This window comes from Myotis lucifugus, unplaced genomic scaffold (assembly GCF_000147115.1).
Source record: "Myotis lucifugus unplaced genomic scaffold, Myoluc2.0 scaffold_28, whole genome shotgun sequence".
Taxonomy (NCBI): Eukaryota; Metazoa; Chordata; class Mammalia; order Chiroptera; family Vespertilionidae; genus Myotis; species Myotis lucifugus.
The window spans coordinates 926,975-953,783 of NW_005871076.1; the positions used below are offsets into that span (position 1 = coordinate 926,975).

Sequence of the window (26,809 nt, forward strand, 5' to 3'; positions counted from 1 at the left end):
CATAGTTTTATAACCAGTCCTTTGCTAATGGACACTTTCATTGTTTTCATTTGTTTCCTGTTACAAACAGGGCTTAGTAAATATCCTTGTACATTTATGTTAGCAAGCTTTTATTAACCTTTTAGCATTTATCTCAAAATTTTAAGCCTAAACCACAATCTTTAAGTTTTATTTTCTCTCTTTAAACATTTACCTATAAAGTGACAAATGGCCTGTAGCTGTGAGAGCAAATGGACATCTTCTCCTCAACTCTGAGAAGGTAAGGCTCATTGAGAGTTAAAAATTCTGCAGAAAGCTATTCTGATTTAGGAAGTTGCACTTTTTAAAATTAAAGAAATAAAGAATATGAAAATCAGATACTTAAAAGTCTTACATTTAAAATGTTTAGGACTACCAGCACAAATTAAAGTTTTATCTTTAAAATTGTGTGTGTAGCCCTGGCTGGTGTGGTTCAGTTGGTTGGGTGTCGTCCTGTGCATTAAAAGGTTGCTGGTTCAAGTCCCAGTCAGGGCACATGCCCAGGTTGCGGGCTCGATCTCTGATAGGGGTCCTTTAAGAGGCAGCCTATCAATGTGTTGCTCTCACATCGATGTGTCTCTCTCCCTCTCTCTTCCTTTCTCTCTAAAAATCAATAAAAAATATTTAAAAAGTAAAAGGTGTAGAGTAGGTAGTATTAATTGAGGGGAGGGAACCTACCTATTAGAACACTTGTACAGTATTTCCTAGTATTTTCACAAAAGGTAACATGAATTGTGACTGGAGCAGAGAGAGAAACAGAGACAGAGACAGTAACTGTAAACACCTAGAGTATCTTTCTCATTTAAGTTGAAAAAATAGCTTGGTGGTTTTTGTATTTTGTTTTATGCTGTGACTGGCCATTAAATTAGAATGTTAGAATTTTGGAGTTTGTTATAACATGACATTTTCTTTGGTTTCAACATTGTATTGCATACCGTACTGATTTTATTGGTACATGATATTTTATTGCCATGTAGTGGAACATTGATATAATAATCACCTCTCTTTGATATCAACAAAGTTATGATTACGACATAAGAAATTTAAAATAAAGATTGCTCAGTTGGGCACAGTGCTCCTTAGATGTGCTGCCCTCAGGCAGAGCACAATTTGAACAGCCAGTTATCATGACCCTAATCACAGAAAGTTCCTAAAACCCTATTAACTCTGGCCTCATGAGCTAGTCCGTTTATTTTTGAAGGACTAGTTAATATAGAGCACTTCTCTATATCACCTGAAGTGTTCCAGAGTTATAGTGGAATAATTCCCTGTGCATAAAGTAATAGTAGAGTCTATTGGAAAGAGCAATGGACTGAGCTTCAGCCTGGAGATCCTGTCCTAGCTCTCACTCACCAGCTGAATGACCCATAGAAGTCACTATTGACTGGACTTCAGTCCTCACCTCTGTAAAATTAGTCTAGGGCAGCCGTGGGCAAACTACGGCCCGAGGGCCGGATCCGGCCCGTTTGAAATGAATAAAACTAAAAAAAAAAAAGACCGTACCCTTTTATGTAATGATGTTTACTTTGAATTTATATTAGTTCACACAAACACTCCATCCATGCTTTTGTTCCGGCCCTCCGGTCCAGTTTAAGAACCCATTGTGGCCCTCGAGTCAAAAAGTTTGCCCACCCCTGGTCTAGGGTATCTTTTTCTTCTGCCTTTCCAATCCTTTTTGTTTTTATCTGATTGTGGCCAACCCATTTAACTTGATTGGTTGGGTCTGTTTCACTTTATGTATAGTCCTGATAATGCTTACTTACTGGCTTTCTATTCCAGATGTCAAAATCCACAGGCAACTTTCTCACTTTGACCCAAGCCATTGACAAATTTTCAGCCGATGGTGAGTATACTTTTTTATCATTGCTGTTGCATAGGATTCGATTCTCCTCCGATTACACAAGGCAATTTAATCTTATTGCTTTTCTCTTTTGCTCTTACCAATACTTTAAAAGTATTCATGGTTTCTTTGTATACAAGCGCCGTAATGTTTAAAACGTAAGAATTGCTGAGACACAACAATATTGAAACTAGGCCAATTAATAACCCTCCATGACCTCTAATTGTTCAGGTGAAAGGAAGAGTGGCATGTCTCTCACTTTAAACCAAAAGCTAGAAATGGTTAAGCTCCATGAGCAAAGCATGTTGAAAGCTGAGATGGACTGAGAGCTAGACCTCTTTCCTCAGTTAGCCACGTTGTGAAAGGAAAAGTTATTGAAGGAAATTAAAAGTACTCCTCCAGTGAACACAGTAATAATAAGAAAGCAAAACAGCTTTATTGCTGATATGAAAGTTTTAGTGGTCTGGATAGAAGCTCAAACCAGCCACAACATTCCCTTAAGCCAAAGCCTAATCCAGGTAAGACCCAAACTCTTTTTAGTTCTGTGAAACCTGAGAGAGGTGAGGAAGCTGCAGAAGAAAAGCCTGAAGTTAACAGGGGTTGGTTCATGAGGCTTAAAGAAAGAAACTGTCTCCATAACACAGTTCATTGTTTCCTCACTCTTTCAGCAGCCACATGCTTTCCATTGCAAGGATGTCCTATACTTTATTTAATAGGCTCTTATTGATGGCTTTTTTTCAGTATTTTAGAATGGAAGATTTTGGTTGGAAAGTAAAATTTTGTTAATAGAAAACTTGGCAGGAAGAATCTACTCTGAGGACTAGGAATTAAATATACGTATATTTGTACACATGAAGCACCAATGTGTGTTTTCATGCATTAAAATATCATAATATTTTGCTATCTCTAAATGAGGCTGAGATGTTGATAGGGATATCTATCCCCAGTTTATTAAATTTTTCCTTTGCCTCATTGAAGACCACTTTATCTCATTAACTCAACATGCCTGAGAAGAAAAGCATATTGATGCTAAGTGTATGCAAATTAATACAGATGGTGCAAATATTTTAACAGCATCTACTTTTGGTGATTTTTGTTTTGCTGTTGATCCATGGCAGTCCTTTAAAGCTTTGGCTATTTCTTAATTTATGTGCAGGTTTCATACTGTACCCAGCTGGATGCATAATTGATATTAAGGAACTACAGTTTAAAATCAGCAATTGTTTTTTTTTTCCCTTCGTCCAGGAATGCGCTTGGCTCTGGCTGATGCGGGTGACACTGTGGAAGATGCTAACTTTGTGGAAGCCATGGCAGATGCAGGTATTCTCCGTCTGTACACCTGGGTGGAGTGGGTGAAAGAAATGGTTGCCAACTGGGACAGCCTACGAAGTGGTCCAGCCAGCACCTTCAATGATAAAGTTTTTGCCAGGTAACCTATGGGTTCCAGCCACTTGGTACTTTAGAGTTGCTTAGTCCTGGTGCATTTTTAAGTTTTAAGTTTTCTTTTTTCATCTTAAAATAAATTTAGATGATAATAATAGCTACTATTCATTGAAAGCTTACTTGTGCCAGGTACAATGCTAATTACTTTGAATCCATTATCTGATTTTAGCCTCACAGCAACCTTATATAATAAAGATATTTTTAGCTCTATTTTATAAAGAAATTAAAGGTTAGAAAAATTATTTCACTAAATGCCTTAAAGCTAGTCATTTCTGACTTGGGATATGAATTTGCTTCTATCTTTTTCCAAAGCCCATTCTCATAACCATTTTATCATGCTCTCTTGCATCAAAGTAGGGCAGAATGGTTCAAGGAAAAGTAGATGAAAAGAAATGGAGAAATATCATTTTCGTTTTCCCTTCAAAAGACATTTATCAACCTCTGTGTCTCAGGGATCATCCCAAGTACTGGTCTTACAAAGATGGGTAAGACTTGGTCCTTCTTGTTGTCTAGCAAGAGAGAAAAACACTTGTCCCTCCAATTAGAAGTGTAATAATGGTGTGTGCGTTCTGGGTTTCTTGAAAAACAAACAGGATTTTTGCAAGGAAAAGAGAAAGCCCTGGAAAGAGTATGGTATATGTTTGAAGTACAGTAATTGGAGGGCAGAAGTAGGAGATGAACCAAGTTGGGCCAGATTAGGCCGTATTATGAAAGGCCTGCAGTAGCATGAGAAAATTATTCCTAAATATCCAATGTCAGTTGTTTAGAATGCAACAGTTAAACTTGACTACAACTTTAGGTAAGCTATTTTCATATTCATTTTGGGCTTCATAACTAAGTTATCATTAAGAAATTTTTATTTAAAAACATTTTATTTAAGAATATGTTTTTATTGATTTTTTTTAGAGAGACAGGAAGGAAGAGGGATAGAGAGATAGAAACATCAATGAGTGAACATTGATCGGCTGCCTCCTACACAACCCCACTGGGGATTGAGCCTGTAATCTGGGCATGTACCTTGGCCAGGAATCAAACCATGATCTCCTGGTTCATGGGTCAACATTCAACCACTGAGCCACACTAGCCAGGTATCAAGGAATCCTATATAATAAAAGCCTAATATGCAAATTGACCGAATGGCAGAATGACTGGCGGGACGACTGTTCGCTATGACACGCACTGACCACCAGGGGGCAGATGCTCAACACAAAAGCTGCCCCCAACCCCCAGAGGCCAGCCAAGATGGGTCCCCCAATCACCCTGCTGGTCGCCCCACACATCGGCCCTTATCACCAGCCAGGCGTAGGGACCCTACCTGTGCACAAATTTTGTGCACTGGGCCTCTAGTTTTTAGATACGAGCATGGTTAACAGTGTTTTCATAAGCAGGAGCTCTAAGCAATGTCAGGTGACAATACGTTCTTAAAGGTGCATCCTATATAATAAAAGCCTAATATGCTAAGTGTCCAGACGTCTGTTCAATCAATCAAAGCGTAATATGCTAATGATATGCTAAGGCCACTCAACCGCTTGCTATGATGTGCACTGACCACTAGGGGGCAGACGCCCTGACCAGTAGGTTAGCTTGCTGTTGGGGTCCTGCAGATCAGGACTGAGCAAGATGGGCTGGAGCCCTCCCCGGCTGGCCAAACTCCCGCATCCCTCCCCAGCCTCTATCGTGTACCGGTGGGGTCCCTTGGCCTGGCCTGCACCCTCTCGCATTCAGCCCAACGGTGGCATGACTGGTTGCTATGACGTGCCCTGACCACCAGGGGGCAGACGCTCAACGCAGGAGCTGCCCCCTGGTGGTCAGTGCGCTCCCCCAGGGGGAGCGCTGCTCAGCCAGAAGCCGGGTTCATGCTAAGGAGCCCAAGGGCTCCTGGACTGTGAGAGGGTACAGGCCGGGCTGAGGGACCCTCCACCCCGGCCCCCTGAGTGCACGAATTTCGTGCACTGAGCCTCTAGTATACAGATAATAGAGAGGGATAATAGGCAGTCTTTAAGGAAGATGAAAATGGTCTTGTGGTAGAGCAGTTTTAAATGTTTCGGGCTTTGTTCTCATTTTACTGTTTATGAGTATAAGCAGCAGTTTTTGATTCCTAGCTATACTTGCCTTCACACCCAGTAACCGTTTTTTCCTATTCAATAGTGAAATGAATGCAGGAATTATAAAAACAGATCAAAACTATGAAAAGATGATGTTTAAAGAAGCTTTGAAAACAGGGTTTTTTGAGTTGCAGGTAGGCTGTTCATTTTTTTAATAGCTGTAAAATATGTCATTGTCTATATTATGTTTTCCCCTTTTTCTCTCCTGCTCTATCATAACAACTCATCTAAAATGGAGACTGGAAATTTTGTTAATAAATTTAAAAATTCTTCAATAAATTGTGATTATAACTAGTTTTCTTTGGTATTTTTTCTGTTGTGTTCATTTAACATAAGTAATTCTGTTTCTATTGAGCTATGAGCATTAATAAAGAGATTAAATTTAAAAATCAATAATTCTTTCCAGAAAAGCATTTCTAAGTTGATAAAAAATAAAGGCATAAAAAAGTAAAAGAAAAATAAAGGCATAATTGTAACTGCTTTTAGTTGGAAAATCAGTATTTTCTGAGTTTTTCCACAAGGTGTCAGTATTTCCTCAAGTTTGGCAGTTCAAGTGCTTAAAGTGAAAATGTAGCTTTACTCAAAATCAGTTGTGTTAAATATCACATTGGGATTTCTGTAACTTGGTTTTCATAGATGTGGTTAAATAAGGGTAAGTGCTGAGCTTAGCAGTGTGTCATAGGTATAGCCTTTTTTGATACTTAATATCTTTTCTATATGCCGAGCATTTGCCCTTAGTATACAGTTTAAATTGCTCAGCTTTAATGTCTGTTACAAAATGTCCTTTCAAAAACTTTTTCTTCAGACTCATAAAACTGCAGTATCCTTTGGACAAGGATTGATATACATTTACTTGCAAATTTTTAAAGTAATACCTTTACAAAAATTCATTATGGAATTTTAAAAGACTAAAACTTAAAAATGCGTAACTAAGTTATCATTAAGAAATTTTTATTAAAAATTATTTAAAAATATGTTTTTATTGATTTTTTTTTTTTTAGAGAGACAGGAAGGAAGAGGGCTAGAGAGATAGAAACATCAATGAGAGAACATTGATCGGCTGTTAAGAGAGATACTGATTTTTTTCTCTTTACTATTAAGAAGTATGGGGAGAGAAATGGTAAATAATATCCAATTTTATAGGCCGCGAAAGATAAGTACCGTGAACTGGCCATTGAAGGGATGCACAGAGACCTCGTGTTCCGATTCATTGAAGTTCAGACACTTCTCTTGGCTCCATTCTGTCCACATTTGTGTGAGCACATCTGGACACTCCTGGGAAAGGTATCTTTATGCATTTAAGATGTTGTGGCCGGTTTTGATTTTTGTCTCATTAAATAAATGTTGGGGTAATGTTGTTAGTTAAGAGAAAAATGCTGAAAATGAATATTTTAAGAATAATGCTACATTCATCATCATAATTATTACAACAGGGTAACTGAAGCTGCCTCCTGTTTAGACAACATCATGTGCGTGCCTTTGTTTATATGCACAGTGTATATATTTTATAAACATTGACTATATGCATGTGGCTTCTCACCTAATTCCTGTTAGGAAATGTTATAATACATTTAAATATATTCAGGTATATATTTAAATACATGTCTAACTAATATTGCCTTTCCAACTGTTTGTTAAAGAGGTGAAAATATTGAGAAAGATAGAAATGTTATGAACTGCTTATAAACAAAGATAGGAGTGTATATTTGCATAAATATTCTTGCTTTATATAAAATTCCTGGCATATATATAGGGCTGCATATTCAGGGATATTATATTAGCATTTTTACTGTGAAGATAAATTCAATTATTTCTCCCTGGCTTGCAGATAAACAGATTGGCTGGTTTAATAACTCCTTTCCAACCTTATTAGCCAGGCTCTTTTGCATTTTTCACTGCACAAACAATACAGAAATGTGCTTATGGTGTATATACCACACAGCCATACTTTCCGTACTGGATGTATTAATAGGATAAAAACTGAGAGTGTGCATGATTTATATAATAATGATTAAATTGAGGCAAATTAGCATTACATAATTTTCTTTGAAAGTGAGCATATGTGTGTGGGTATTAACATGCTCGTACAAATGGATGCTAATTAAGAATGTAGAGTAAGACTTCACAGCTTGAATTCGGGAACATTAGGTCAGGGGCTGTGGAAGTGTGCTGTGTGGAGTCAGGGTTTGAACTTCGAGCACACCATTGCAGATGGTAGCTTTGGTATGAAATCGTAATCAAGAATCATAAAAGAGTCGTATTGTCTAATCTCCCTGAGCCTTTCTGTTTTTACTTAAAAGCCTGACTCAGTTATGCGTGCTTCCTGGCCTGCCGTGGGTCCTGTGGATGACGTCCTGATACGTTCCTCGCAGTATCTCATGGAGGTCGCACATGACCTTAGACTGCGACTGAAGAATTACATGATGCCAGCTAAAGGGAAGGTGACGTCTTTTTTTTTTTTTTTAAAGGTCATTTCTGAAAAGTTACTGGTCAATTAGTATTTAACAGTAATGAAAATTAAGGCAACTTTCATTAAAGTGTGTAGGGCTGTCTTCATTGCTAATGCAGTTCTGCATTACGTGTCTTTTTTAATGTTCAAGGCAGTAGTGGTATATCCTGGGGGAGGGTTCTTCATTGTGGGTTTATATGAAAGTGATTGCATGGGTTTTTTCCTTCTCTTTTACTCTGTAGAAGACTGACACGCTACCACCTCAGAAGCCTTCCCATTGCACCATCTATGTGGCGAAGAACTATCCATCCTGGCAACACACCACCCTGTCAGTTCTGCGTCAGCACTTTCAGGTGATGCTCTCAGCAGACTGCCCCCAACCTTGTGGTGTCTCCCTGTGCGGCTTTTGTTTTTAGGATGTTGACAATGTCCGAGAGAGGGAAGACCGACAGCTTAGTTTCATTACCTCTAGTCATGGAGCATCCTTTGTTGTCCTTGGTGACTCCTGAATGGATGCCAGGGGGAAAGCTGCTGTTTTTCACCATTTTGGACGCTTGAATCTAGTTGCATGTAATTAAAGACTTTAGGACTTTTTCATCCATGTGATTAAAATTATGAAGCAAAAACGCTGAGATTCATGAAACTTTAACCTTATTATGTCTGAAAAACTCGAAGCTTGGTTCTTGAGCAATTTAAAAGAAAATGTTCAGTTTAATAATTACCCATAGAAATGGAGAGCTTGATGTTGTTTTTGTCTCCGTCAGGTAAGTAGCTATTATATATGATAGCTCTATTGAAAGGAAACTCAATATTTAGACTTAGACACAAACCATGAAGATGCCCTTAGAGAGAGAGAGCAAATAGAGAATAGAGATTATGGCCAAAGCATAAAGTGATAACATGAAGGAAAAATCCCTAGTTTTGATTTTATAGACCTTTATTAGAATTTTGCCTCAATAATTTTTATAGTTAATTCAGAATTATATAGAGAAACTTTTATATTTGCAAAATTTGATGGAAAGAGAAGAGCAAGTGTTTTTTTTATTCTTTGTGAACCTAATTTTATGGAGAACTATTTTCCCATTTGTGTGTAATAGAAATAGAAAGTAGCTTCTAGAATCTGCTTGCAGATTTTGACTTATAAGTAAGAGTAAACACTACTTTCAGAGGTAGAGAACTGAAACTGTGCCTCAGTGAGTTGAATATTCATACCAACATTTTCAAGGAAGCAGTAGAAGAACTAAATATAGTATGCAATGTCCCAGGTTTTAAAAATAAATGCGCACTATTTTTCTTTTAGAAGTTCCAATTTTACGTAGTATTCATTAACTAGTTATTGTACAGTTTCAAAACGACATCATCTTTTGGTATTTGGAACGATTAGCTTCCTTTAAAATTTTTGTATTCATCCAAAAGAATGTTAGTTTGTAATCAAGAGTGTACTTACGTGGAATATGGTGCCTTTTCGTGACATAAGGAAAAGGGGTGTTTCCCACCCTCTCCTTTTCTCTTTCATTGTATTTCAAAGCAACACATTGACAAGTAGAGAAAATTTTTTTTCCATGTACCTTACTTAGTAAAGGTTAGAATTGAAAGTAAATGGCTTATGGGAAATCTTACGATATGTTACTTTTCATTTAGATTTATTCCCAACCCTTGGCTTTGATACTATGTTTCTACAATAAGGAGAAAATGAGTCACCCCAAACTCTGAAAAGGCTGCTTGCTTTCTCACTCTATTAAAGGGGACAGCTGGTGTTTGCAGAAGTGAATTTAAATTCACACAGCACATTTGGGACTTACGCATATTAGTGATATATGATACAGGCACTTGATTTTGAGTGGATAGAAATAATACTGCTTTTTAACAGGTCCGTAGCTTGGGATTCTTTTGTGCATGATGGTGCTAATGTGTAACAAAGTGTTCAAAAGCAGATTATAAATCTGTATGATAGTTGTGTGCAGTTTTCATTTTGATATAAATAATGAAATACTTCTAGAAGTTTATAAGACCATTTTGTTTTCTCACCAGATGAGATCTAGTGTTACAATCCTGGAGGTGCCATTATTGTCAGAAAAAAGATACTAGTAATATTCACCACAGTGTACCTGCTTTTCTTCTTTACCCTCAAAATCATGTATTGTATGAATTTCGAGGGGTGCGAGACTCCCTTCCGTGCTACTCATTCACCTTCCCCTTCCTCGTGATGCTAGGGCTGCACCCTCTTCCTGTTCTCCACCGATTGGTTGAGGTCATTCTGTGTCCGTCCAGCTTCCTACAGGCACATCAGTCCTCCATCATCTTTAAAATATTTTCCTCTACTTTCCTCTCCAACTCTTTTTTTTTTTTAGAACAATAATGGAAAATTGCCTGATAACAAAATCCTTGCTACTGAACTAGGCAGTTTGCCAGAATTGAAGAAATATATGAAGAAAGTGATGCCATTTGTTGCCATGATTAAGGTAAGCTGTGGGCCTTGTAGAGCTGAGACCACATGAGTAATGGTTAGACAGGCCAGTAGAAGGAGGGGGAAGTCTCCCCCAAGGTATCTGCTGATATAGCACTTCTCTTTTCTTTTTTTAAAAATTTAATTGTAAAAAATAATTCTTTATTGTTGAAAATATTACATATGTCCCCCATTGGCCCCCTCCAGCCCTCCCTAAATCCCCCACCTCCCCCTACCGTCTACCCCCCACCCCAGGCCTTTGGGACCCTGTTGTCTATATCCATGGGTTATGCATATATGCATACAAGGTCTTTGGTTGATTACCTCCTACCCATCCATGAAATAGCACTTCTCAATCAGTGGTTATGGGACATGAACAACCCGGTGTGGGCTTTAGCTGTGGAATTGCTGAGTATGTGAAATTATGTCTGGTGGAGGAGAAGTGGTTTAGAATTGCTGCACTAAATGATTCTCTTCATGTTCTACCTCCCCTCTTTTTCAGTTTGGGGAGGAAGCATATTCTTTTGATGTATATTAGGGTGTTTTTCTAGATCCTATTACTGGAACCAGGAATCCTACATTTCTACAGGTTTAGGGTAACCAGATAAATGTTGTTTATAGTGTTGAAACCAGGGTTTCTCAGCAATGGCTTTATTGGTATTTTGGGCCAGATAGTTATTTGTGTCCTGTACACTATAGAGTTTAGCAGTATCCCTGGCTTCTACCCACTAGATGCCAGTAGACCCTCCCTTTTACCCGCCTCCACTGTGACAACCAAAAATGTCTTCAGACATTGCTAAATGTCTCCTGCAGGCAAAATCAGCATTCTCCCCTTCAGTTCCTCCATTAGGGATCATTGGGTTAGACTCTTAGTTTTCTCCATATACATAGCTGATCTATTGGATTTCTTGACAAAGAGAAATAGAAAGTAGGCTGTATGTTGCTTCAGATCTCAGGCTCTGGGGCCAGGCAGATCTTGGTGCAAACCCTGTTTGCCTCTAACTTCTTAGTTTTGAGGCCTTAGACAAATTACTTAAAATCTTTGGGTCACAAAGTTTTCATCTATAATGTGAGGAAATTAATAGAACTACCTTTTAAGAGTAATGTGAGGAGTCAATGAAATAATAGTTTTAACACACTTGAATACTACCTGTCAAGAAGTAGGCTCAGTAATTTAAAAAAAAAGTAAATCAGTGTTTTCCAGCCTGCTGGGCACATAGTAGTAATTCTTGTACTTTAGATTAATTTTCAAATTACGATATTTCAAGTCTGAGAATTTAGAATTCTGGGTTGACCTATACCAGTGGTTGGCAAACTCATTAGTCAACAGAGCCAAATGCCAACAGTACAACGATTGAAATTTCTTTTGAGAGCCAAATTTTTTAAACTTAAACTATATAGGTAGGTACATTGTTATTAACTTAATTAGGGTACTCCTAAGGCTTAGGAAGAGCCACACTCAAGGGGCCAAAGAGCCGCATGTGGCTCACGAGCCTCAGTTTGCCGACCACAGACCTATACCAATCAAGTTATATGTCTGCTGGTCTGCTCCTTAGTCAGTGGTCCCATTGGTCAGATTGCCAGATCCATTGTCAATATATGGATTCAATAAACTATCCTTACATTGTTGGTTGCAAAGATGTGCATTAACAGAATTCAGAGAAACTGATTTGAAAAGTAGTAATAAGATTTTAGATTCAAGAGTTGGCTTTTTAAAAACCAATGCTAGACTATTTGAGTAGTAATATATTTTTTCAGTAATATTGGGGATTTGCCAGGCATATTAGTGGTGTTGAAAAATGTTTAATTACTCTGGTAGTAAGAAAATGACCTTTAAGAATTTTTTTTTCCATGGGAAAAGAAACAGACTTAGATGGTAAATGAAAACAGTCAATACTGGGAATCATGTCAGGTCACTTTCATGTACATGCACCCTATTGGAGGTAGTTAGCTATGTTTGTGCATCTGAACTTGGCTTTCTCTGGTTATATTTTGAGTTGGCAAAATATTTTATTTCATGTTCAAGAAAATTAAGAACATAAATTATTTTTTATATGTCACAGGATTATCTGAGTATCCTTATAGTCTGAATTTTTACATTTTATTTTAAAATTTGTAGGAATATGTTAGGGAATTTATTATTAATTTACTGTTTTGTGAAATAGCTTTAAAGATTTGGTATCTTGGAAAATGTTATTATTATTATTAATTAGTTAATTTATTTTTGTTACGTGAAGGGATATTTTCACACATTTGTTTGATTCTTTGTCAAAGCAGTCTTTTGGCTTGCCTATTAAGTCAGTCTAAATAAACTAAGATAAAATCATATTTACTTTATGAATCTGAAAACCTTATCCTTCCAGTCATTTCATTGCTGCCTTCATCTTATCATATTTAAAATGATAATTATTCTGAGCTAGTAATTTCATTAACAAGCAGACATAGATAAGAGAAGCTATGAGTCCAAGGCCTTTGCTTTAACTGTTCAAATTTGAAGATTTTATCAATTGAGAGAAGAATGATTGCTTTGGAGGAAATATATTCTTTTCAATATATTGTTAATGTGATTTTGTTTTTCAAAACCATTTTGGCGGTTAGGAAAATCTGGAGAAGGTGGGACCTCGTGTTCTGGATTTGCAATTAGAATTCGATGAACAGGCAGTGCTCATGGAGAATATAGTCTACCTGACCAATTCCCTTGAGGTAAGAGGAGCTAGGAGTGTAATAACTAATTAACCATAGTAAACATATCTAGTTCTTTTGTTTTATAATAGACCTTTTATAAACTTCATCTTCTGTGTTTACGAACTTTGCCAAATATATCAGTCACAATTTTGGGGGGAAAGGAAGAAAATGAGTGGGTATAGAAGTTGTAGGAAGAAAAAATGACCTGTTGTCTTATTTCACTTATCAATTATTCTGTATATAAAATACTAGCTATATATACCTGGATTCCCCCCTCACACACACACATACAAATTGTCTTTTAAAAAGTGAGTCTAGGACTTATATTCAAATACTTTCAAAATCGCTCATATTAGGAGGTACTCTAAATTGCTTCTTCTTTCCCTCCCCTCCTCCATCCCTTATTTTCAGATTTACAGAATTGGGTTAGTTAGAATTCTTGGTTCATGATATATTATTATTTGGTCATATTTTCAGATTTAAATTTTTTTTTAAAATTTCCATTCTGGAATATAAAGCTCTTTTTATTTAAATAGTTGACATATAATATTATATTAGTTTCAGATGTATGACGTAATTAGTTAACGTTTATATATGTTATGAAATGATCATCGGGATAGGTCTAGTAACCATCTGTCACCATACAAAGTTGTTGTGATACTATTTACTGTATTCCCTATGTCTGCGTTATATCTCCTGTTTTTATACTCCCATGAATCTACTACCAACTCAAGAACTAGAACATTACCAATAGCTTTCACATATTCTCCCTGTCCCACCATGCTGCCCCAGTCATAGCTTCATATATCAATTCTAAAAATGCTGTCTCTCAGACCACTTAGGCAGAGGAAAGATAATCTGCTTTAGAAAAATTGTTAGAAGACTCAGTGATAATGGAGACTCTGAAATAAAAAAAAAAAAAGCAGGTTTAGAGTAAATAAATTTTTTCATGGAATATTAGAATGAAAGATAGTTACTTCTAAATAAACATTGTATGTTTTGTAATAATAAATAAGTTAATAAATAAATTAATAAATATTAGTAGACATCTATTTTAAGGATAGTTTTAAATATTCATATATGTATATTCATGGAAGTAAAAAACTTGGAACTTTGGGAAGTGGGGACACATGTAGGGTCATCTTATATTCAGGCATATGCAGTATGTTACATTTCTGAGTTTATTTACGTGGAAGGCTTTTATTCTCAAATGCTAAATTTCTGAACTTTATTTAAGGTCAGCCTTTTATGCTGATTTTTCATTTTCTCTTATTCAGCAGGTAAATTTCAGATTTCATTATAGAAAATGGTATATGTCACTATGTAAATAACAGTACTATGAGACAGCTAAGATCAGAGTTAAGTAATTGATTACAGATCTCATTTAATGTTTATATAGGAAATAATAAAATTGCACAGACCATTTCATGTTAAGTGGAGAACCTAGTTTTGTTCTTTGGTGAAATGAGGTGATGATTAATTTCAATCATATTAAGTGATACTAATGGCTTCCATTTTCCCTCCTCTATTTAGCTAGAACACATAGAAGTCAAGTGTGCCTCTGAAGCAGAAGATAAAGTCAGGGAAGAATGCTGTCCTGGGAAACCACTTAATGTTTTCAGAACAGAAGTAAGTTGCAAGAATCTCACCGAATCATTGCATTTTAGAGCTAGAAGAGACCTTAGAGATCATTACATCTAAACCCATCATTTTAAAGATGAAGGAAGGGAGGTCCAGAGAAGTAAAGTGATTGGTTTGGACCAGGCTACATAGTTTGTTAGAAGTGGGGGTGGATTTGAGTCTCTTAATTCCCTGGTTGGTGCAGTATGCACTTTTCCTTACTCTACTATAAGTGATGGCATCAGATGTTATTTGTGGATTTAAAAAATAAAAACACGATTTTCAAAACCTGGTTTTTATTTTATTCTTTCAAAATATGCTTTTATTGATTTTAAAACGAGAGTAAGGGAGAGGGATAGAGAGATAGAAGCATCAACGATGAGAGAGAATCATCTATCAGCTGCCTCCTGCACAGGCCCCACTGGGGATTGAGTCCACAACTCCGTCATGTGCCCTGATGGAAATTGAACTGTGACCTCCTGGTTCATAGGTTGACACTCAACCACTGAGCCACATCAGCTGGGCAAAAAACACACCTAGTTTTTATTAAAAAATACAATGAAAATTGAAATGTGAGTCTTTTTCATTTTTTATTAAATTTATCGGGGTGACATTGGTTAACATGAATGTATAGGTTTCAGATGTGGGTTTCTATATTACAAGATCTGTAAATTGCACCGTGGGCCCACCACCCAAAGTCAAATCTCCTGTCGTCATATGTTAGGACTTCCTTCGCCCCCTACCCTCTTCCCTCTGGCAACCACCACACTGTTGTTTGTGTATCCCTTTGTCAGGATTTTAGATACCAGAATTAAATCTGTCTTTCTTTGGGCATTAAAAATGTAGCAGAGATTCCTCTTCGCTCAGCAGTATTCAAGTTTGATTTCCTGTAACAATTATTTTCTCTTTATTTTCCTAAGCCTGGTGTGTCAGTTTTCATAGTGAATCCCCAGCCATCCAATGGCCACTTCTCAACCAAAATTGAAATCAGGCAAGGAGATACCCGCGATTCTATCATCAGGCGCTTAATGAAAGTGGACCGAGGAATCAAAGGTAAATGGTTTCCCTGTGCATTTGGCAGGCGCGTGTGGATTTGATGAGTTTTAGGGGGAGGGGAGAAAGAACAGTACCTGGCTTGCGAGTATTGGACCCAGCATCAGGAGACCTGTATTCTCTTTGGGACGTTGTGACGAGGTAGCTTGGTGACTTGACCGTGTCACTTAAGCTCTAAACTGAGCTTTTAGTTAAAGTGAGGTTACTGGATTACATATGTTTCTAAGACTCCTTCTCGCTCTAAAATTGTAACAAGCAGTTTCTCTCTCTTAGAGGTTTTCAGAATTAAAGACACACCTTTTATAGTCTAAACTAACTTGCCCAATTGGGTCGGTTCCTGGGGAAGGAAGAGAAGCAGAGGAAACGTTACTGAGTGAGTGCCGAGTATTAGCCATTTAATCATTTTGCACCGCGATAGGTGTTGGCATTCCCCTCTCACAGAAGAGGAGTGGAGGTCAGAAAGGCTAAATCACGTGCCGAGTTCATTCGGCTGGTAAATCCTTGAGCTGAAATTCAAACTCAGGTCTATCCGACTCCAAAGCTCATTCTTCTAAAAAATGTGCCTCCAAAAGAAATATGTAAATAATCTTAATTTCTTATCAAGATTAATTAAGTCGAGATCTTCTATGATTATATCTAATATAATAGTTTATAGATTCTTTTCCTCATCGATCAGCCAGGTCTTAGACTGAGCATAGTCCGAAGGGAGTCATTATGTCTCTGTATTATTTTTCTTCCCAATTATGAAGACAGATTAATGTCGAGATTCCCTATTTTGCATTATCTCTCTCCTCTCTTCTTGATGGCAGTTGAGGGTTGATTGGTTCATATTCCATGAGTGTAAATTTCTGAAAAGATTTACAAATCCCAGACAGTGACCTAATTTATGGTACTATATTCAGGCTAACAGTATGCCATTAACATAGAAGACTTAAAATGGCCCTTTGGAATTCATTCTACCGTTATTTTTGTTCTCTTGAAGTCATCCGTTCAGCTTGTGTGGACATTTAAAAAAATACGTTTTTATTGATTTCTAGAGAGAGAGGGAGGGAGAGGGAGAGAGAGAATCATCAATGTGAGGGCAAAATATCTATTGGCTGCCTCCCACATGTCCCCTACAGGGAATTGAGCCCGAAACCCGGACATGTGCCCTAACTGGGAATTGAGCTGGCAACCTTTCAGTGCATGGGATGACACCCAACCAACTGAGCCACACTGGCCAGGGCTCGTGGACATTTCTTGATTGACTGTCATGTGTGGTGTATGTAGCAACAAGTGTGTATGTGGAGACTCCTGTGAATGCACTTGGGGGTTTGGGAGTCCATCAAGTACTGTTCATCAGGACGCTGCATCTAGGGAAGGAATAGGGGACTAAGCTACTGGCATACATGATCCTAAGTAAGGAGAAACTGCTGAGTGCAGTGAGAGAAGTATAGATAAAATTCACAGCACAGAAAAGAGTTAGATTATTTCCAACTGTGGTCATCAGGAATGAATTTATGGAGAAAATATTGTTTGGATGGGGTGTGAAGTTTGTATCTGTGAGGGTGAGGGGAAAGGGTGTCTAGCAGGAGGGAAACAGGAATCCTGGTTCCACTGTGTATCAGCAATATATCAGGGCTAGAGATTATTGTTTTGAGACATTATTTTAAAATTGTGGTAAATTATACAAACAAAATGGACCATTTTAGTCATTTTTAAGTGTCCAGTTCAGTGTCATTAAATACATCTACATTGTGGTCCAACCTTCACACTATCCATCCCTAAGAGAGAGCTTTTCCATCATCCTAAGCCGAGACCCTGTACCCACTAAATAATAACTCCCCATAATTCTACCTCCCCCTAGTCCCTGGTAACCACTGCTCTCTACTTTCTGCCTTTATGTGTCTGACTGTTTTGGTACCTTATAGAAGTGGAACCATACAAAATTTGTCCTTTTCTGTCCGGCTTATTTCACGTAGCACAGTGTCTCCAAGGTTCCTCCATGTGGTTACTGGCATCTGTCCTGTTCCCTCTTAAGCTAGGTCCTGTAGAATGATAGCACCATCCTTAGAACTGATAGCCACAAAAAGAAAAGTTTGGAATGTGGGTATATAGGAAGCCATTCTGTGGCTGTATTCGCTGTTTTGTGTTGCATATGGGCTGAGTAGCTGAGATGGGAAAGGAGTGCAGTTCAATAGCATTTCTCTGTCTGCTACAATAGCCAGCACGTCGTCCAATTAGTGCCAATTGTATTGAGGGTGATTATGATCCAGGTCCAGGAGGAACTGGGCTAAAACCATCATTTTACGCCACAAAGACCACTGAGCAACTATTTGATGATAATGACTTTAAATCACTCGCAGCCCAGGCCACATATGAACTAAGAGCTTGGAGGTGAAAGCTCCATCTCACATTATCAATCCCCAGGGACTTCCAATTGCTCTCATCTCTGCTCTGAGTGCCTTAAATCTTGTGTAGCTGCAGACTCAGATTTCAACAATTTCCATGAGGTCTGGGATAAGAAAGGATGGTAAAACCACTAAGAACGCTCCAAGATTTAATGGCAGTAATGATCTACATGGCGAAACATCAAAGCAAATGTGTGTTGTCACTTAGAAGCCTGATTGAGTACTAAGGCTTCTTTGAAATAGTTTGATTCAGAATTGCTTGGAATGATGTGGGAGGTCTGTTTTAGAGGGACACACACACACACACAGAAGCAGATCTGCAGTAAAAGTCCTTGCGCATAAAATCTGTGGGCAGAACTAGTCACTGCTTTCCTAGCAAAATAATTTGGCACCACTGATGTGCATGTTGAATTGCAGTAGCCATTAAAATTGCGTGTGTCCCCCCCCCCCCCCCCCAAATGAGACCAGGGCTGTCATGCAGGCTGTGTCTGCTCCTTTCCCGCTTTAACTTTCAGGGCTTGTGCTGCATCTGGCAATAGATTATGTGGCCTCTGCAGAGACTCTCAGGCAGGGTTTACCTCCGTGGTAGTCGCAGGTAATTGCTCTATAAGCCCCAAGATCCCTCCTCTAAACCCACAGCCCTTCAGTCTTTGTTTCCCAAGGAGAAGAGAATGCCTGGATAACTTGTACTCCAGGCATAGCCGCCAGCTGCGTTAGTGTCTCCTTTTATCTCTTATCCCTCTCTCACTAGGCCTCATACTCTCATAGCAACATAACTGGGAGTGTAGCTCACGGACCACCCAGCGCTCTGCTTTAGAAAGGGTGGGAAGTACTTTGGAAACTATCTTCTGTTCCTGTGGATCAAGTTCTACATCACTAGCTGTGCTGCACTTTGAGATGTAAACCTAGAATCACCACTCGCAGTCATTTAGCATGTTTTTCACCACATAAAATAAAACCATTTGGTGTTGTGAAGTCTCAGAATTGCTGAAATAAATAATTTTTTTTCGGACTTAATTGTGGGCAGGATTGTTGGCTCATAAAGGTGATAAAGGGACAAGTGCTTTCTTTGCCAGAAGCCACCGTATCAGCTTGCACAGAGCAGGTCAGGCATCTCCAGCAGAGGAGGCGTGGGGCTCACTCAGAGGCTGGGACTTCTAGGCCCTGTGCCCTTCCCTGGCCTTCCCTTCTCTGCCGGTCTCATCAGCTGGTCAATACAAGTGCGTTCCTTTGAGCAAAACGAGAAACTGGTAATACATATTAGAATAGTAATTCTTTTTTCCAAAACTACCTTCTAAAAAAAAACCAACCCAACAACGCTTACAGTTTTAATCTATTCGAGGAAGCAAGACAAGAGAAATGTTTTGGACTTTTTGATATTCTGAAGGACAGTCAATTGAAGCATATACAAAGTGATTTGAAAGACCCTATAGGACAGTGATGGCGAACCTCTGACACGCGTACTCATTTTTTTGGTTGATTTTTCTTTGTTAAATGGCATTTAAGTATATAAAATAAATATCAAAAATATAAGTCTTTGTTTTACTATGGTTGCAAATATCAAAAAATTTCTATATGTGACACGGCACCAGAGTTAAGTTAGGGTTTTTCAAAATGCTGACACGCCGAGCTCAAAAGGTTCGCCATCACTGCTATAGGATAATGCTCAAAATTAGACTCAACCCTCCCTGTTGGTTTATAATTCCAGGGCATGTATTAACAGAAGCTGACAATCTTTGATCTGGGTGAAAGCTGGCAGAGTTTAAAGTTTTGTTAGATTTAGCTTTGCTTTCTGAGATTGGGTCCTATTTAATAATCTGATGATTTAGATATAACGTGTGTAAAATGTGAATTATCAGAATCAGGGCATGGGTTTGAGTCAGTGACTGTACTTAAATGCTTTTTTTCCTGTAGATCTTTCCAAAGTGAAGCTGATGAGATTTGATGATCCACTGTTGGGGCCGAGGCGAATTCCTGTCCTGGGAAAAGAGCTGACTGGGAAGACGCCCATTTCTGAGCATGCTGTCTTCCACGTGGACCTCGTGAGCAAGAACGTCCATCTTACTGAAAACGGGCTGCGGGCGGATATTGGTGACACAATGGTCTACCTGGTTCACTGAACTCACGCAGATGGGAGATTTGCCCTGTTCTCCGGGGCTACTTCTACTTTGTGCCTACAGATTGGCTGTGAGACCCTTAGGCTGGGCCTAAATAGATTTCATTTCTAGCCATCCAATTCTGCTTGTAACCATAATTATACCAACTCATTTTTGATTCCTGGACCTAATAAATTTTTTTTCCTTCTTGGGACCTCTAAGAGAAATAGTTTATATTATACTTAAAAATAAACAAACAAAAACAAATTATTCCTAATCCCCAGAAGCTTCTAGTCTTTCACATTAGCACAGAAGTGTCGGCATCTTTTATGAGGTGTGCTTCATACTTATAAAGGCTAAGGAGTATTTGACAACTTTTTATATTATATCAATTACGGAGTTAGCTGTTTCTTCTTTAAAGAAAAAAAAGTAGGTTTAGCTAGTTTTGCTTTTTAAAGAAAGGAACTCTGATGATTATTTAAAAGAACAAATAAGAATATTTTGACCTGACTGTGACCACTAAGTATTCTGTGTAAAGAACAAAAAGGTCTTATATTTATAAGAAATTTTTAGCTTTAATATATTCAGTTTACCACCAATACTGTTTTTCCAAGGCTAATGTTAATAGTTTATAAGCAGTTTATTTCAGCTACACTAAATTTAGGCACTTTTTAAAGGGGGATATTTTCCCCCCAGAAAATTGCATTTATCAAATTTGTCTTGGGTCCAGTTGTGTTTAAAGACCATGTCAACTGTATTGCAAATTTGTTTTTTTTTATATTGCTGTAATGCCTTTCGATACTGTCTGTGCCATCTGTCTTCATAATGAGGAAGATTAGGTATCGACTGGCAGGGGAGAGAAACATTTTCGTTTCTTGAAGGGTTCAATATGGGAAAGACCAGTTCTGATAACCTAAGGAGCCTGAATGCTAACTTCCGGGTCATGTAGAGATTTTATTGAGCTGCTTTATTTTGCTGTGTGCAGTTTGAGATTTCTGGGCCTAGTTGAATGCTCTGTCATAGATTCATTAAAGCAAATGATAGAGTGTTAGAGCCGACAAAGCCCTTAGCGATCACGTGCAAACATCCTCTATCTGGGCAGGCACTGTAGCATAGCAGGTAGGAGGATTGGGGCCGAAGTCAGCTAGCTAGGTTAGATTCCCGTGCCTTCCATTTGCCACGTGGGTGATGTCAGCCAGTTCCTCAGCCCGTTTCTCCACCTATAAAATAGAACTAATAATGTACCTACTTTCTAGGCTTATTGAGAGATGTTGAGATGATAACCATCTAGGAAAATCATATATACAGTGTAGTGCCTGGCAAGTGGTAAGCTTTCCGTAATGTCACTGAGATGGTGATGAGCTTTCAGTAAGTGCTAGTGATGAATAATGATAACAACAACTACCCAGGGTGTATGGCTTAAGGTTACTGTAGGCTATAACCATGTCATTGGTATTGGTTCCTTTGGGGCAACTGCTTTGTGGTTTGCCCTCCTTTAGATCCTTTTGCTGCTCCCTCAGTCTGCATAGCCCAAGTTATTCCCCATATCAAAGTAGGTTTTCCTGGTGCCTATACAAGCCCACTTATGTTTAACTGAAGACAATTGAACTGTGACCTTGGGGGGGAAAAGGAGAAAGGAAATAATTGTACTATTGTGAGTGGCTGTGCCTGCATTACTAAATAAGCCTGTGAACCTTGGCTGCCTTGGATTAAATGTGAGTTGGGATTCATGGCTGCTCAGTTCCCTCAGTGTCAATTCCTGCGTGTCTCTCAGAATGAGCATCTTGCTGGACTGAATATGCTTTTTGTGTTGAAAGGCACATAGGTGTTGTGCACAGAAGCCTCTAAGCATAAGCCATTACTTCACCTGGTGCTCCACTAAAAACACAGCAATTGAAATGCTGGAGGGAAAACAGGTTGCATTGGGCTTATCGCATTGTTAGGAGACTCGTTCCTTTCTAAAGGATTTTAACTCTTTTTAAACTGTGAAATGTAATGCACACACACAAAAAGTGAGCAATAAGATACATAGTACACACACAAAACATGTAAAATACACACACAAAATGAACAACAGCAAAACAGTTTATCAACAAAGCAAAAATCTTTATAATCAAAGAATAGCACAATGCCAGCACGCTGAAGCCTGCCTAATGCCTCCTTCTAAAAAGACAAATTTCCGGCCAATATATGATCCAGTTTTTATACATGTCCCATGTGAGTTTAAAAAGAACGTCCGTTCTGAGATTGTGGAGTTCTGACTATGTGCCTTAGGTCATAGTTGCCGATGGAACTGTTCAACTCCGTATCGCACTGTTTTGTTTATCAGTTGACTTGTTTTTTTTAGAGGTATACGAAAAGTAAAATCTCTCATGTCCATGGATTTACTTATTTTTCCTACTAGTTCAGATAGTTTTTGTTTTATATTTTTATACTGTGTTACCAGGCACATATAAATTTAGATTTTGTTGTTGTTCTTGGTAAGTTGAACTTTTTCTAATTAGGAAATACTTCTGTATTTTTAGAAATATGTTTTGCCTAAAGGCTACTTTGCCTGACATTGACATAATAACACTAGTTTTTATTGGGTTAGTGTTCATGTGGAATATCTTTGACCATCTTTTTACTTTTAACCTTTGGTAACTTTATTTTCTTTTAACATTTTTTTTTTGCAATTTTTTGTCTTTAAAACAAAGTCAGCATTATGTTCAAATGTTACTTGAATGAATTCTTTACTTGAGGTTTTAGTATCGAGTTAGTCATTCGTTTCTATTTTTATTCAATTTTTTAGTTTGTTTTTTCTTTTTCTTTTTTGAATATGTGAAATATGTACACCGTTTTAAAGTCAAACTATGTTCATCCAGAGAATTTTACTCTCTTGCACTACATTCCCACCCTCTTTAGCTAGCCATTTTCATTAGTTTCTGAATTATCTTTCCCGTGTTTCTTTTTCTGAAAATATTTGTGTGTGCTTTAATTTCTCCTTTCTCATGCAAAACGTAGCATGTTGTTTATAATTATTTTACATCTTGATTTCTTAAGTTGACAACATAGCCTGGACATTTTCTCAGTTTAGTTCATGGAGATGTTCCTTCTCCTTCTGCTCTCCTCCCCTCCCCCCTTGTGAAATATAATTGGAAAGATGTATCATAATTTATTCACGCAGTCTCCTATGGTTGGGTGCTTAGGTTGCTTCCAAGATTTTGATGTTTTATAGGATCTGTACAGAAAGATATAGAGAGTAACACTAGTGGTTAGGTGTGGTTTTGTATTTGTGGAGTGTATTTTAAGACTAAATTGCTAGACGTGGGCTTGTAGGTCCATGGATGAGTGCACATGGGCAGAGGGGACAGCAGGTGTAAAGGCGGCGAGGCAGGAGCATGTAGCTGGTGTGCTGAAGGAATAGCAAAGAGGCCACCTAAGAAAACAGGGCTAAGGATGGAGAGTGACCTGCTCAAGGTCTCCTGTACCCTCGAGCAGAGCTGCATGAGAGCCCTGGCCTGTCTTCCCAGCCCATTGCAGCACTCTTACTGAACAGGGAGGCACACCGGCACACAGGAGCGGATTTGGCCACGGCCTATTGTCAGGGCTTTTCGATCTGAGGAGGGGGGCGTGTGCATGGGCCAGAGTCAGGTAAGACTTCTCAGATGAGGTGGGACATGAAGGGTGAGCAGGACTGGAGCAGCAGTGACACAGGGCAGGGCCACATTCCTCGCTTTTAGATCTACGTGTGGATAGGGGCTAGCAGGTGAGAACACATGCGTGGATTGCTTGGAAGATGACGCCAGAAATGGAATGCTTATCTTGGAGGAATGAAGGGGAAAAATTAGAAACAGGTAGGTAAATTGGACCTTATTATAAAGATTCTTAGGATCCAGGGACAAATGAAAAGTTGGATTTAATTCTCTGGTGAATCACTTTTTTGAAGTGGGAATGAGATCATACGTGCCTTCATGTCTTCTGGAGTGTGTGGAAGTTGTGTCCAAAACCTAATGCCTACTTGTTAGATATCTATGTGCCTGGCTCTGGTAGTTTCAATGTTAGTTGATACTTTGTTGAACCGTTTCCTTAATATCTTTGAACATAACTTCACGTCTGTATTAGAAAATATTCAGATGCCACCCAAGCCTTGCAGCATCAATTAAGTTTCCTAATTGCCTGTTGCTGTGCTCAGGATGGGGCATGATCCTTGCTCCGAAGGGCTTGCAGAATGTGACAAAGAAGGGACTACTGCGCTTCCACTGGGGAGTAGGAGGTGGTCGTTTATTCCTCTCTTTCTTGTTTTGCTGGGAGTTTGGCTAGAGCTGTGCTGTCCAGTGATTTAGCCACTAACCATGTGTCTAGAGCACATTTGAAATGTGGCTAGTCTGGCCCGGCCAGTATGGCTCAGTGGTTGAACGTCGACCTATGAACCAGGCGGTCATGGGTTTCATTCCCGGTTAGGGCACATCCCCAGTGTGGGGCGTGTAGGAGGCAGCCCATCAGTGATTCTCTCTCATCATTTGATGTTTCTATCTCTCTCCCTCTCCTTTCCTCTCTGAAATCAATAAAAATATGTATTAAAAAAAAAGAAAGAAATGTGACTAGTCTGAATTGAGGTGTTCTGTAAGAGTGTAGACCACACTTCCAGTTTCAAAGCCTTTGTATGACAGAGAGAATACAAACTATCTCAATAATAATTTTCTTTTAGATTGATTACATGCTGAAATAATATTTTGAATAAATTGGGTCAAATATATTAAAATTACTTTTAAAACTAGAAAAGTTGCATATGAGACTGGCATATTTCTATTGGACAGTGTGTTCTAGAGACAGTGAAATTTAGGTTAAACATTATTTCCTATGAATCATTTCAAGAGGTGCATAGTATCAGTTATAATAATGCCCCACTCGTGATACTAAATTTGGTTATTTCCCAAATTCTTCATTTTAAAGATACATTTTGATCACGTCCAGACTTTTCATTATAAAGATACATATTTTAAAGTCACTTCCAGAGTTTTTGTTGTAAAGATACTTTTAGAAAACAATTTCAGAACTTTCCATTGCCAAGATACATTTCCAGAATTTCTGGAACTCTCCAGAGATGAGATACATTATTTCTTTTGCAATCAGAAATCTGTGGAAGGAGGTGTGATCTGAATTGGCACCTTGGGAACATCCTGCTCCCAGTTTTTGACCACAGATTTAGTTCCCCCGCGAAGCTCCTTGGCTGAAGGAGTTATGTTGGGGGCTTTGGAAATGCTCACCTCCTCATGCTGTCATTTCTTTTTCATAAAGAGTTGTCATGCTCGGCCAGCATGGCTCAGTGGTGAACCAGGAGGTCACGGGTTCGATTCCCCGTCAGGGCACATCCCCAGTAGGATGCAGGAGGCAGCAGATCAGTGGTTCTCTCTCATCATTGATGTTTCTATCTCTCCCTTTCTCTCTGAAATAAATAAAAAAAATATATTTTTAAAAAAGAGTTGTCATTTTTCTATAGAGAAGAACATTCCTTTTTCATTTTATTTTTAGGTGAAGGAGCTGTGTGGCATGTGGATTAGTCACATCATACAATGGATGCTTGATTAGAAAAGTTGGGCACAAACGGAATGTTAAAACATGGGGATCAGCTTGCATGTACAATGATTGTTCGCTCGTCAAAGCACTCTTATTGTAAATATTTTTGGCAAAGCAAGTAATTACCTCTTAATTTTTGTTGTTCTTATAAACTTGAATTTCATGTATATCATATTTATTCAACACATTACTGATGGGTGTTATGTTTCAAATACTGTGCTAAGCACTTGGAATAGAGGGGAAAGCTGAAGACACGCGGTGTCCTTCATGTGGGATGCTGTCTTTCAGTTAAGAAGAGAATAAGATTGCCCAGAACCCAGGGAGCGTAGGCAGTTACGAAGCTTTACCTGAAGACCCTTGATTTGGGAGGTATTGTATAGGTTTTTGTTAACAACTTGCTCAAGTCAATGCCTTGAAGTTCGGAACCCCAAGCAACCATTCTGCGTGGGTCTGACGACAGGAGTATGTAGCATAGTTGGCAGTTTCCTCCTGTCGTCTTTTTACTACAACATTGAATTATGATTGCTGACTCCTTCCCTCACTGTGCAATTTTGTCTAATTTTTTTGGCCTCCAAAAACATTTTCCATGTTTGGGGGGTTCACACCTCCATAAGGCATGTCCTAGAGGTATATTTCAGAGGCTCCTAAGTCCCTGAGGACTCCAAGCAGTGGGGAGGCAATCGCCCGCCCATCCCTGCCTTTGTTCACTGACCCCCTGGGGGCTGGGAAGGAAAGCAGCAAGTGGCACCTCTTTCCTGGCACGGTCAAGGAAGGCCAGGAGTAGAGGTGTCTAGGAGCTCTGAAAAGCCTGAGGCGGAGGACAACCTGGCATAGTGCAAACTTTAGGAGACCGACTTTCCTGACGGATTCAAGTACCGAGTCCGGGCCGGAAGACCTTTCTGCCCCCGCTCTCAGGTTAGTTGTGGGACTCATCCTGCTGAGTTGGACCAGCAGTCCTGGGACGAAGAGAGGCCCTGCTGCTTCTCAGCTACAGGACACGGCAGGGATCTGTGGCCTCTGAGTCTCCTAAGGGAAGGCCGAGTGACACTGCTAGATTGATGCTTGCTAGAGTTATCTCAGAGCAAAGGGATTTTCCACCAAAAGA

General features: G+C 38.8%; 1 protein-coding gene across 2 annotated transcripts in view; it reads left to right on the forward strand.

Moving 5' to 3' along the window:
• The window catches only part of LARS (leucyl-tRNA synthetase), a 54,909-nt gene extending 33,032 nt beyond the window's left edge, over positions 1–21,877 (forward strand). Inside the window, exons 21-32 of one of the 2 annotated variants that reach the window (XM_006086398.3) lie at positions 202–259; positions 1,798–1,861; positions 3,104–3,287; positions 5,450–5,540; positions 6,550–6,690; positions 7,707–7,847; positions 8,098–8,208; positions 10,207–10,317; positions 12,900–13,004; positions 14,520–14,615; positions 15,527–15,659; positions 19,964–21,877. In XM_006086398.3, the coding sequence (XP_006086460.1) occupies positions 202–259; positions 1,798–1,861; positions 3,104–3,287; positions 5,450–5,540; positions 6,550–6,690; positions 7,707–7,847; positions 8,098–8,208; positions 10,207–10,317; positions 12,900–13,004; positions 14,520–14,615; positions 15,527–15,659; positions 19,964–20,169 (1,441 nt within the window). In that variant the 3' untranslated portion in view covers positions 20,170–21,877. The remainder of the gene's footprint in view (positions 1–201; positions 260–1,797; positions 1,862–3,103; positions 3,288–5,449; positions 5,541–6,549; positions 6,691–7,706; positions 7,848–8,097; positions 8,209–10,206; positions 10,318–12,899; positions 13,005–14,519; positions 14,616–15,526; positions 15,660–19,963) is intronic. The other variant, XM_023752003.1, reaches the window with a different exon arrangement.
• The last annotated feature ends 4,932 nt before the right edge of the window (positions 21,878–26,809 follow it).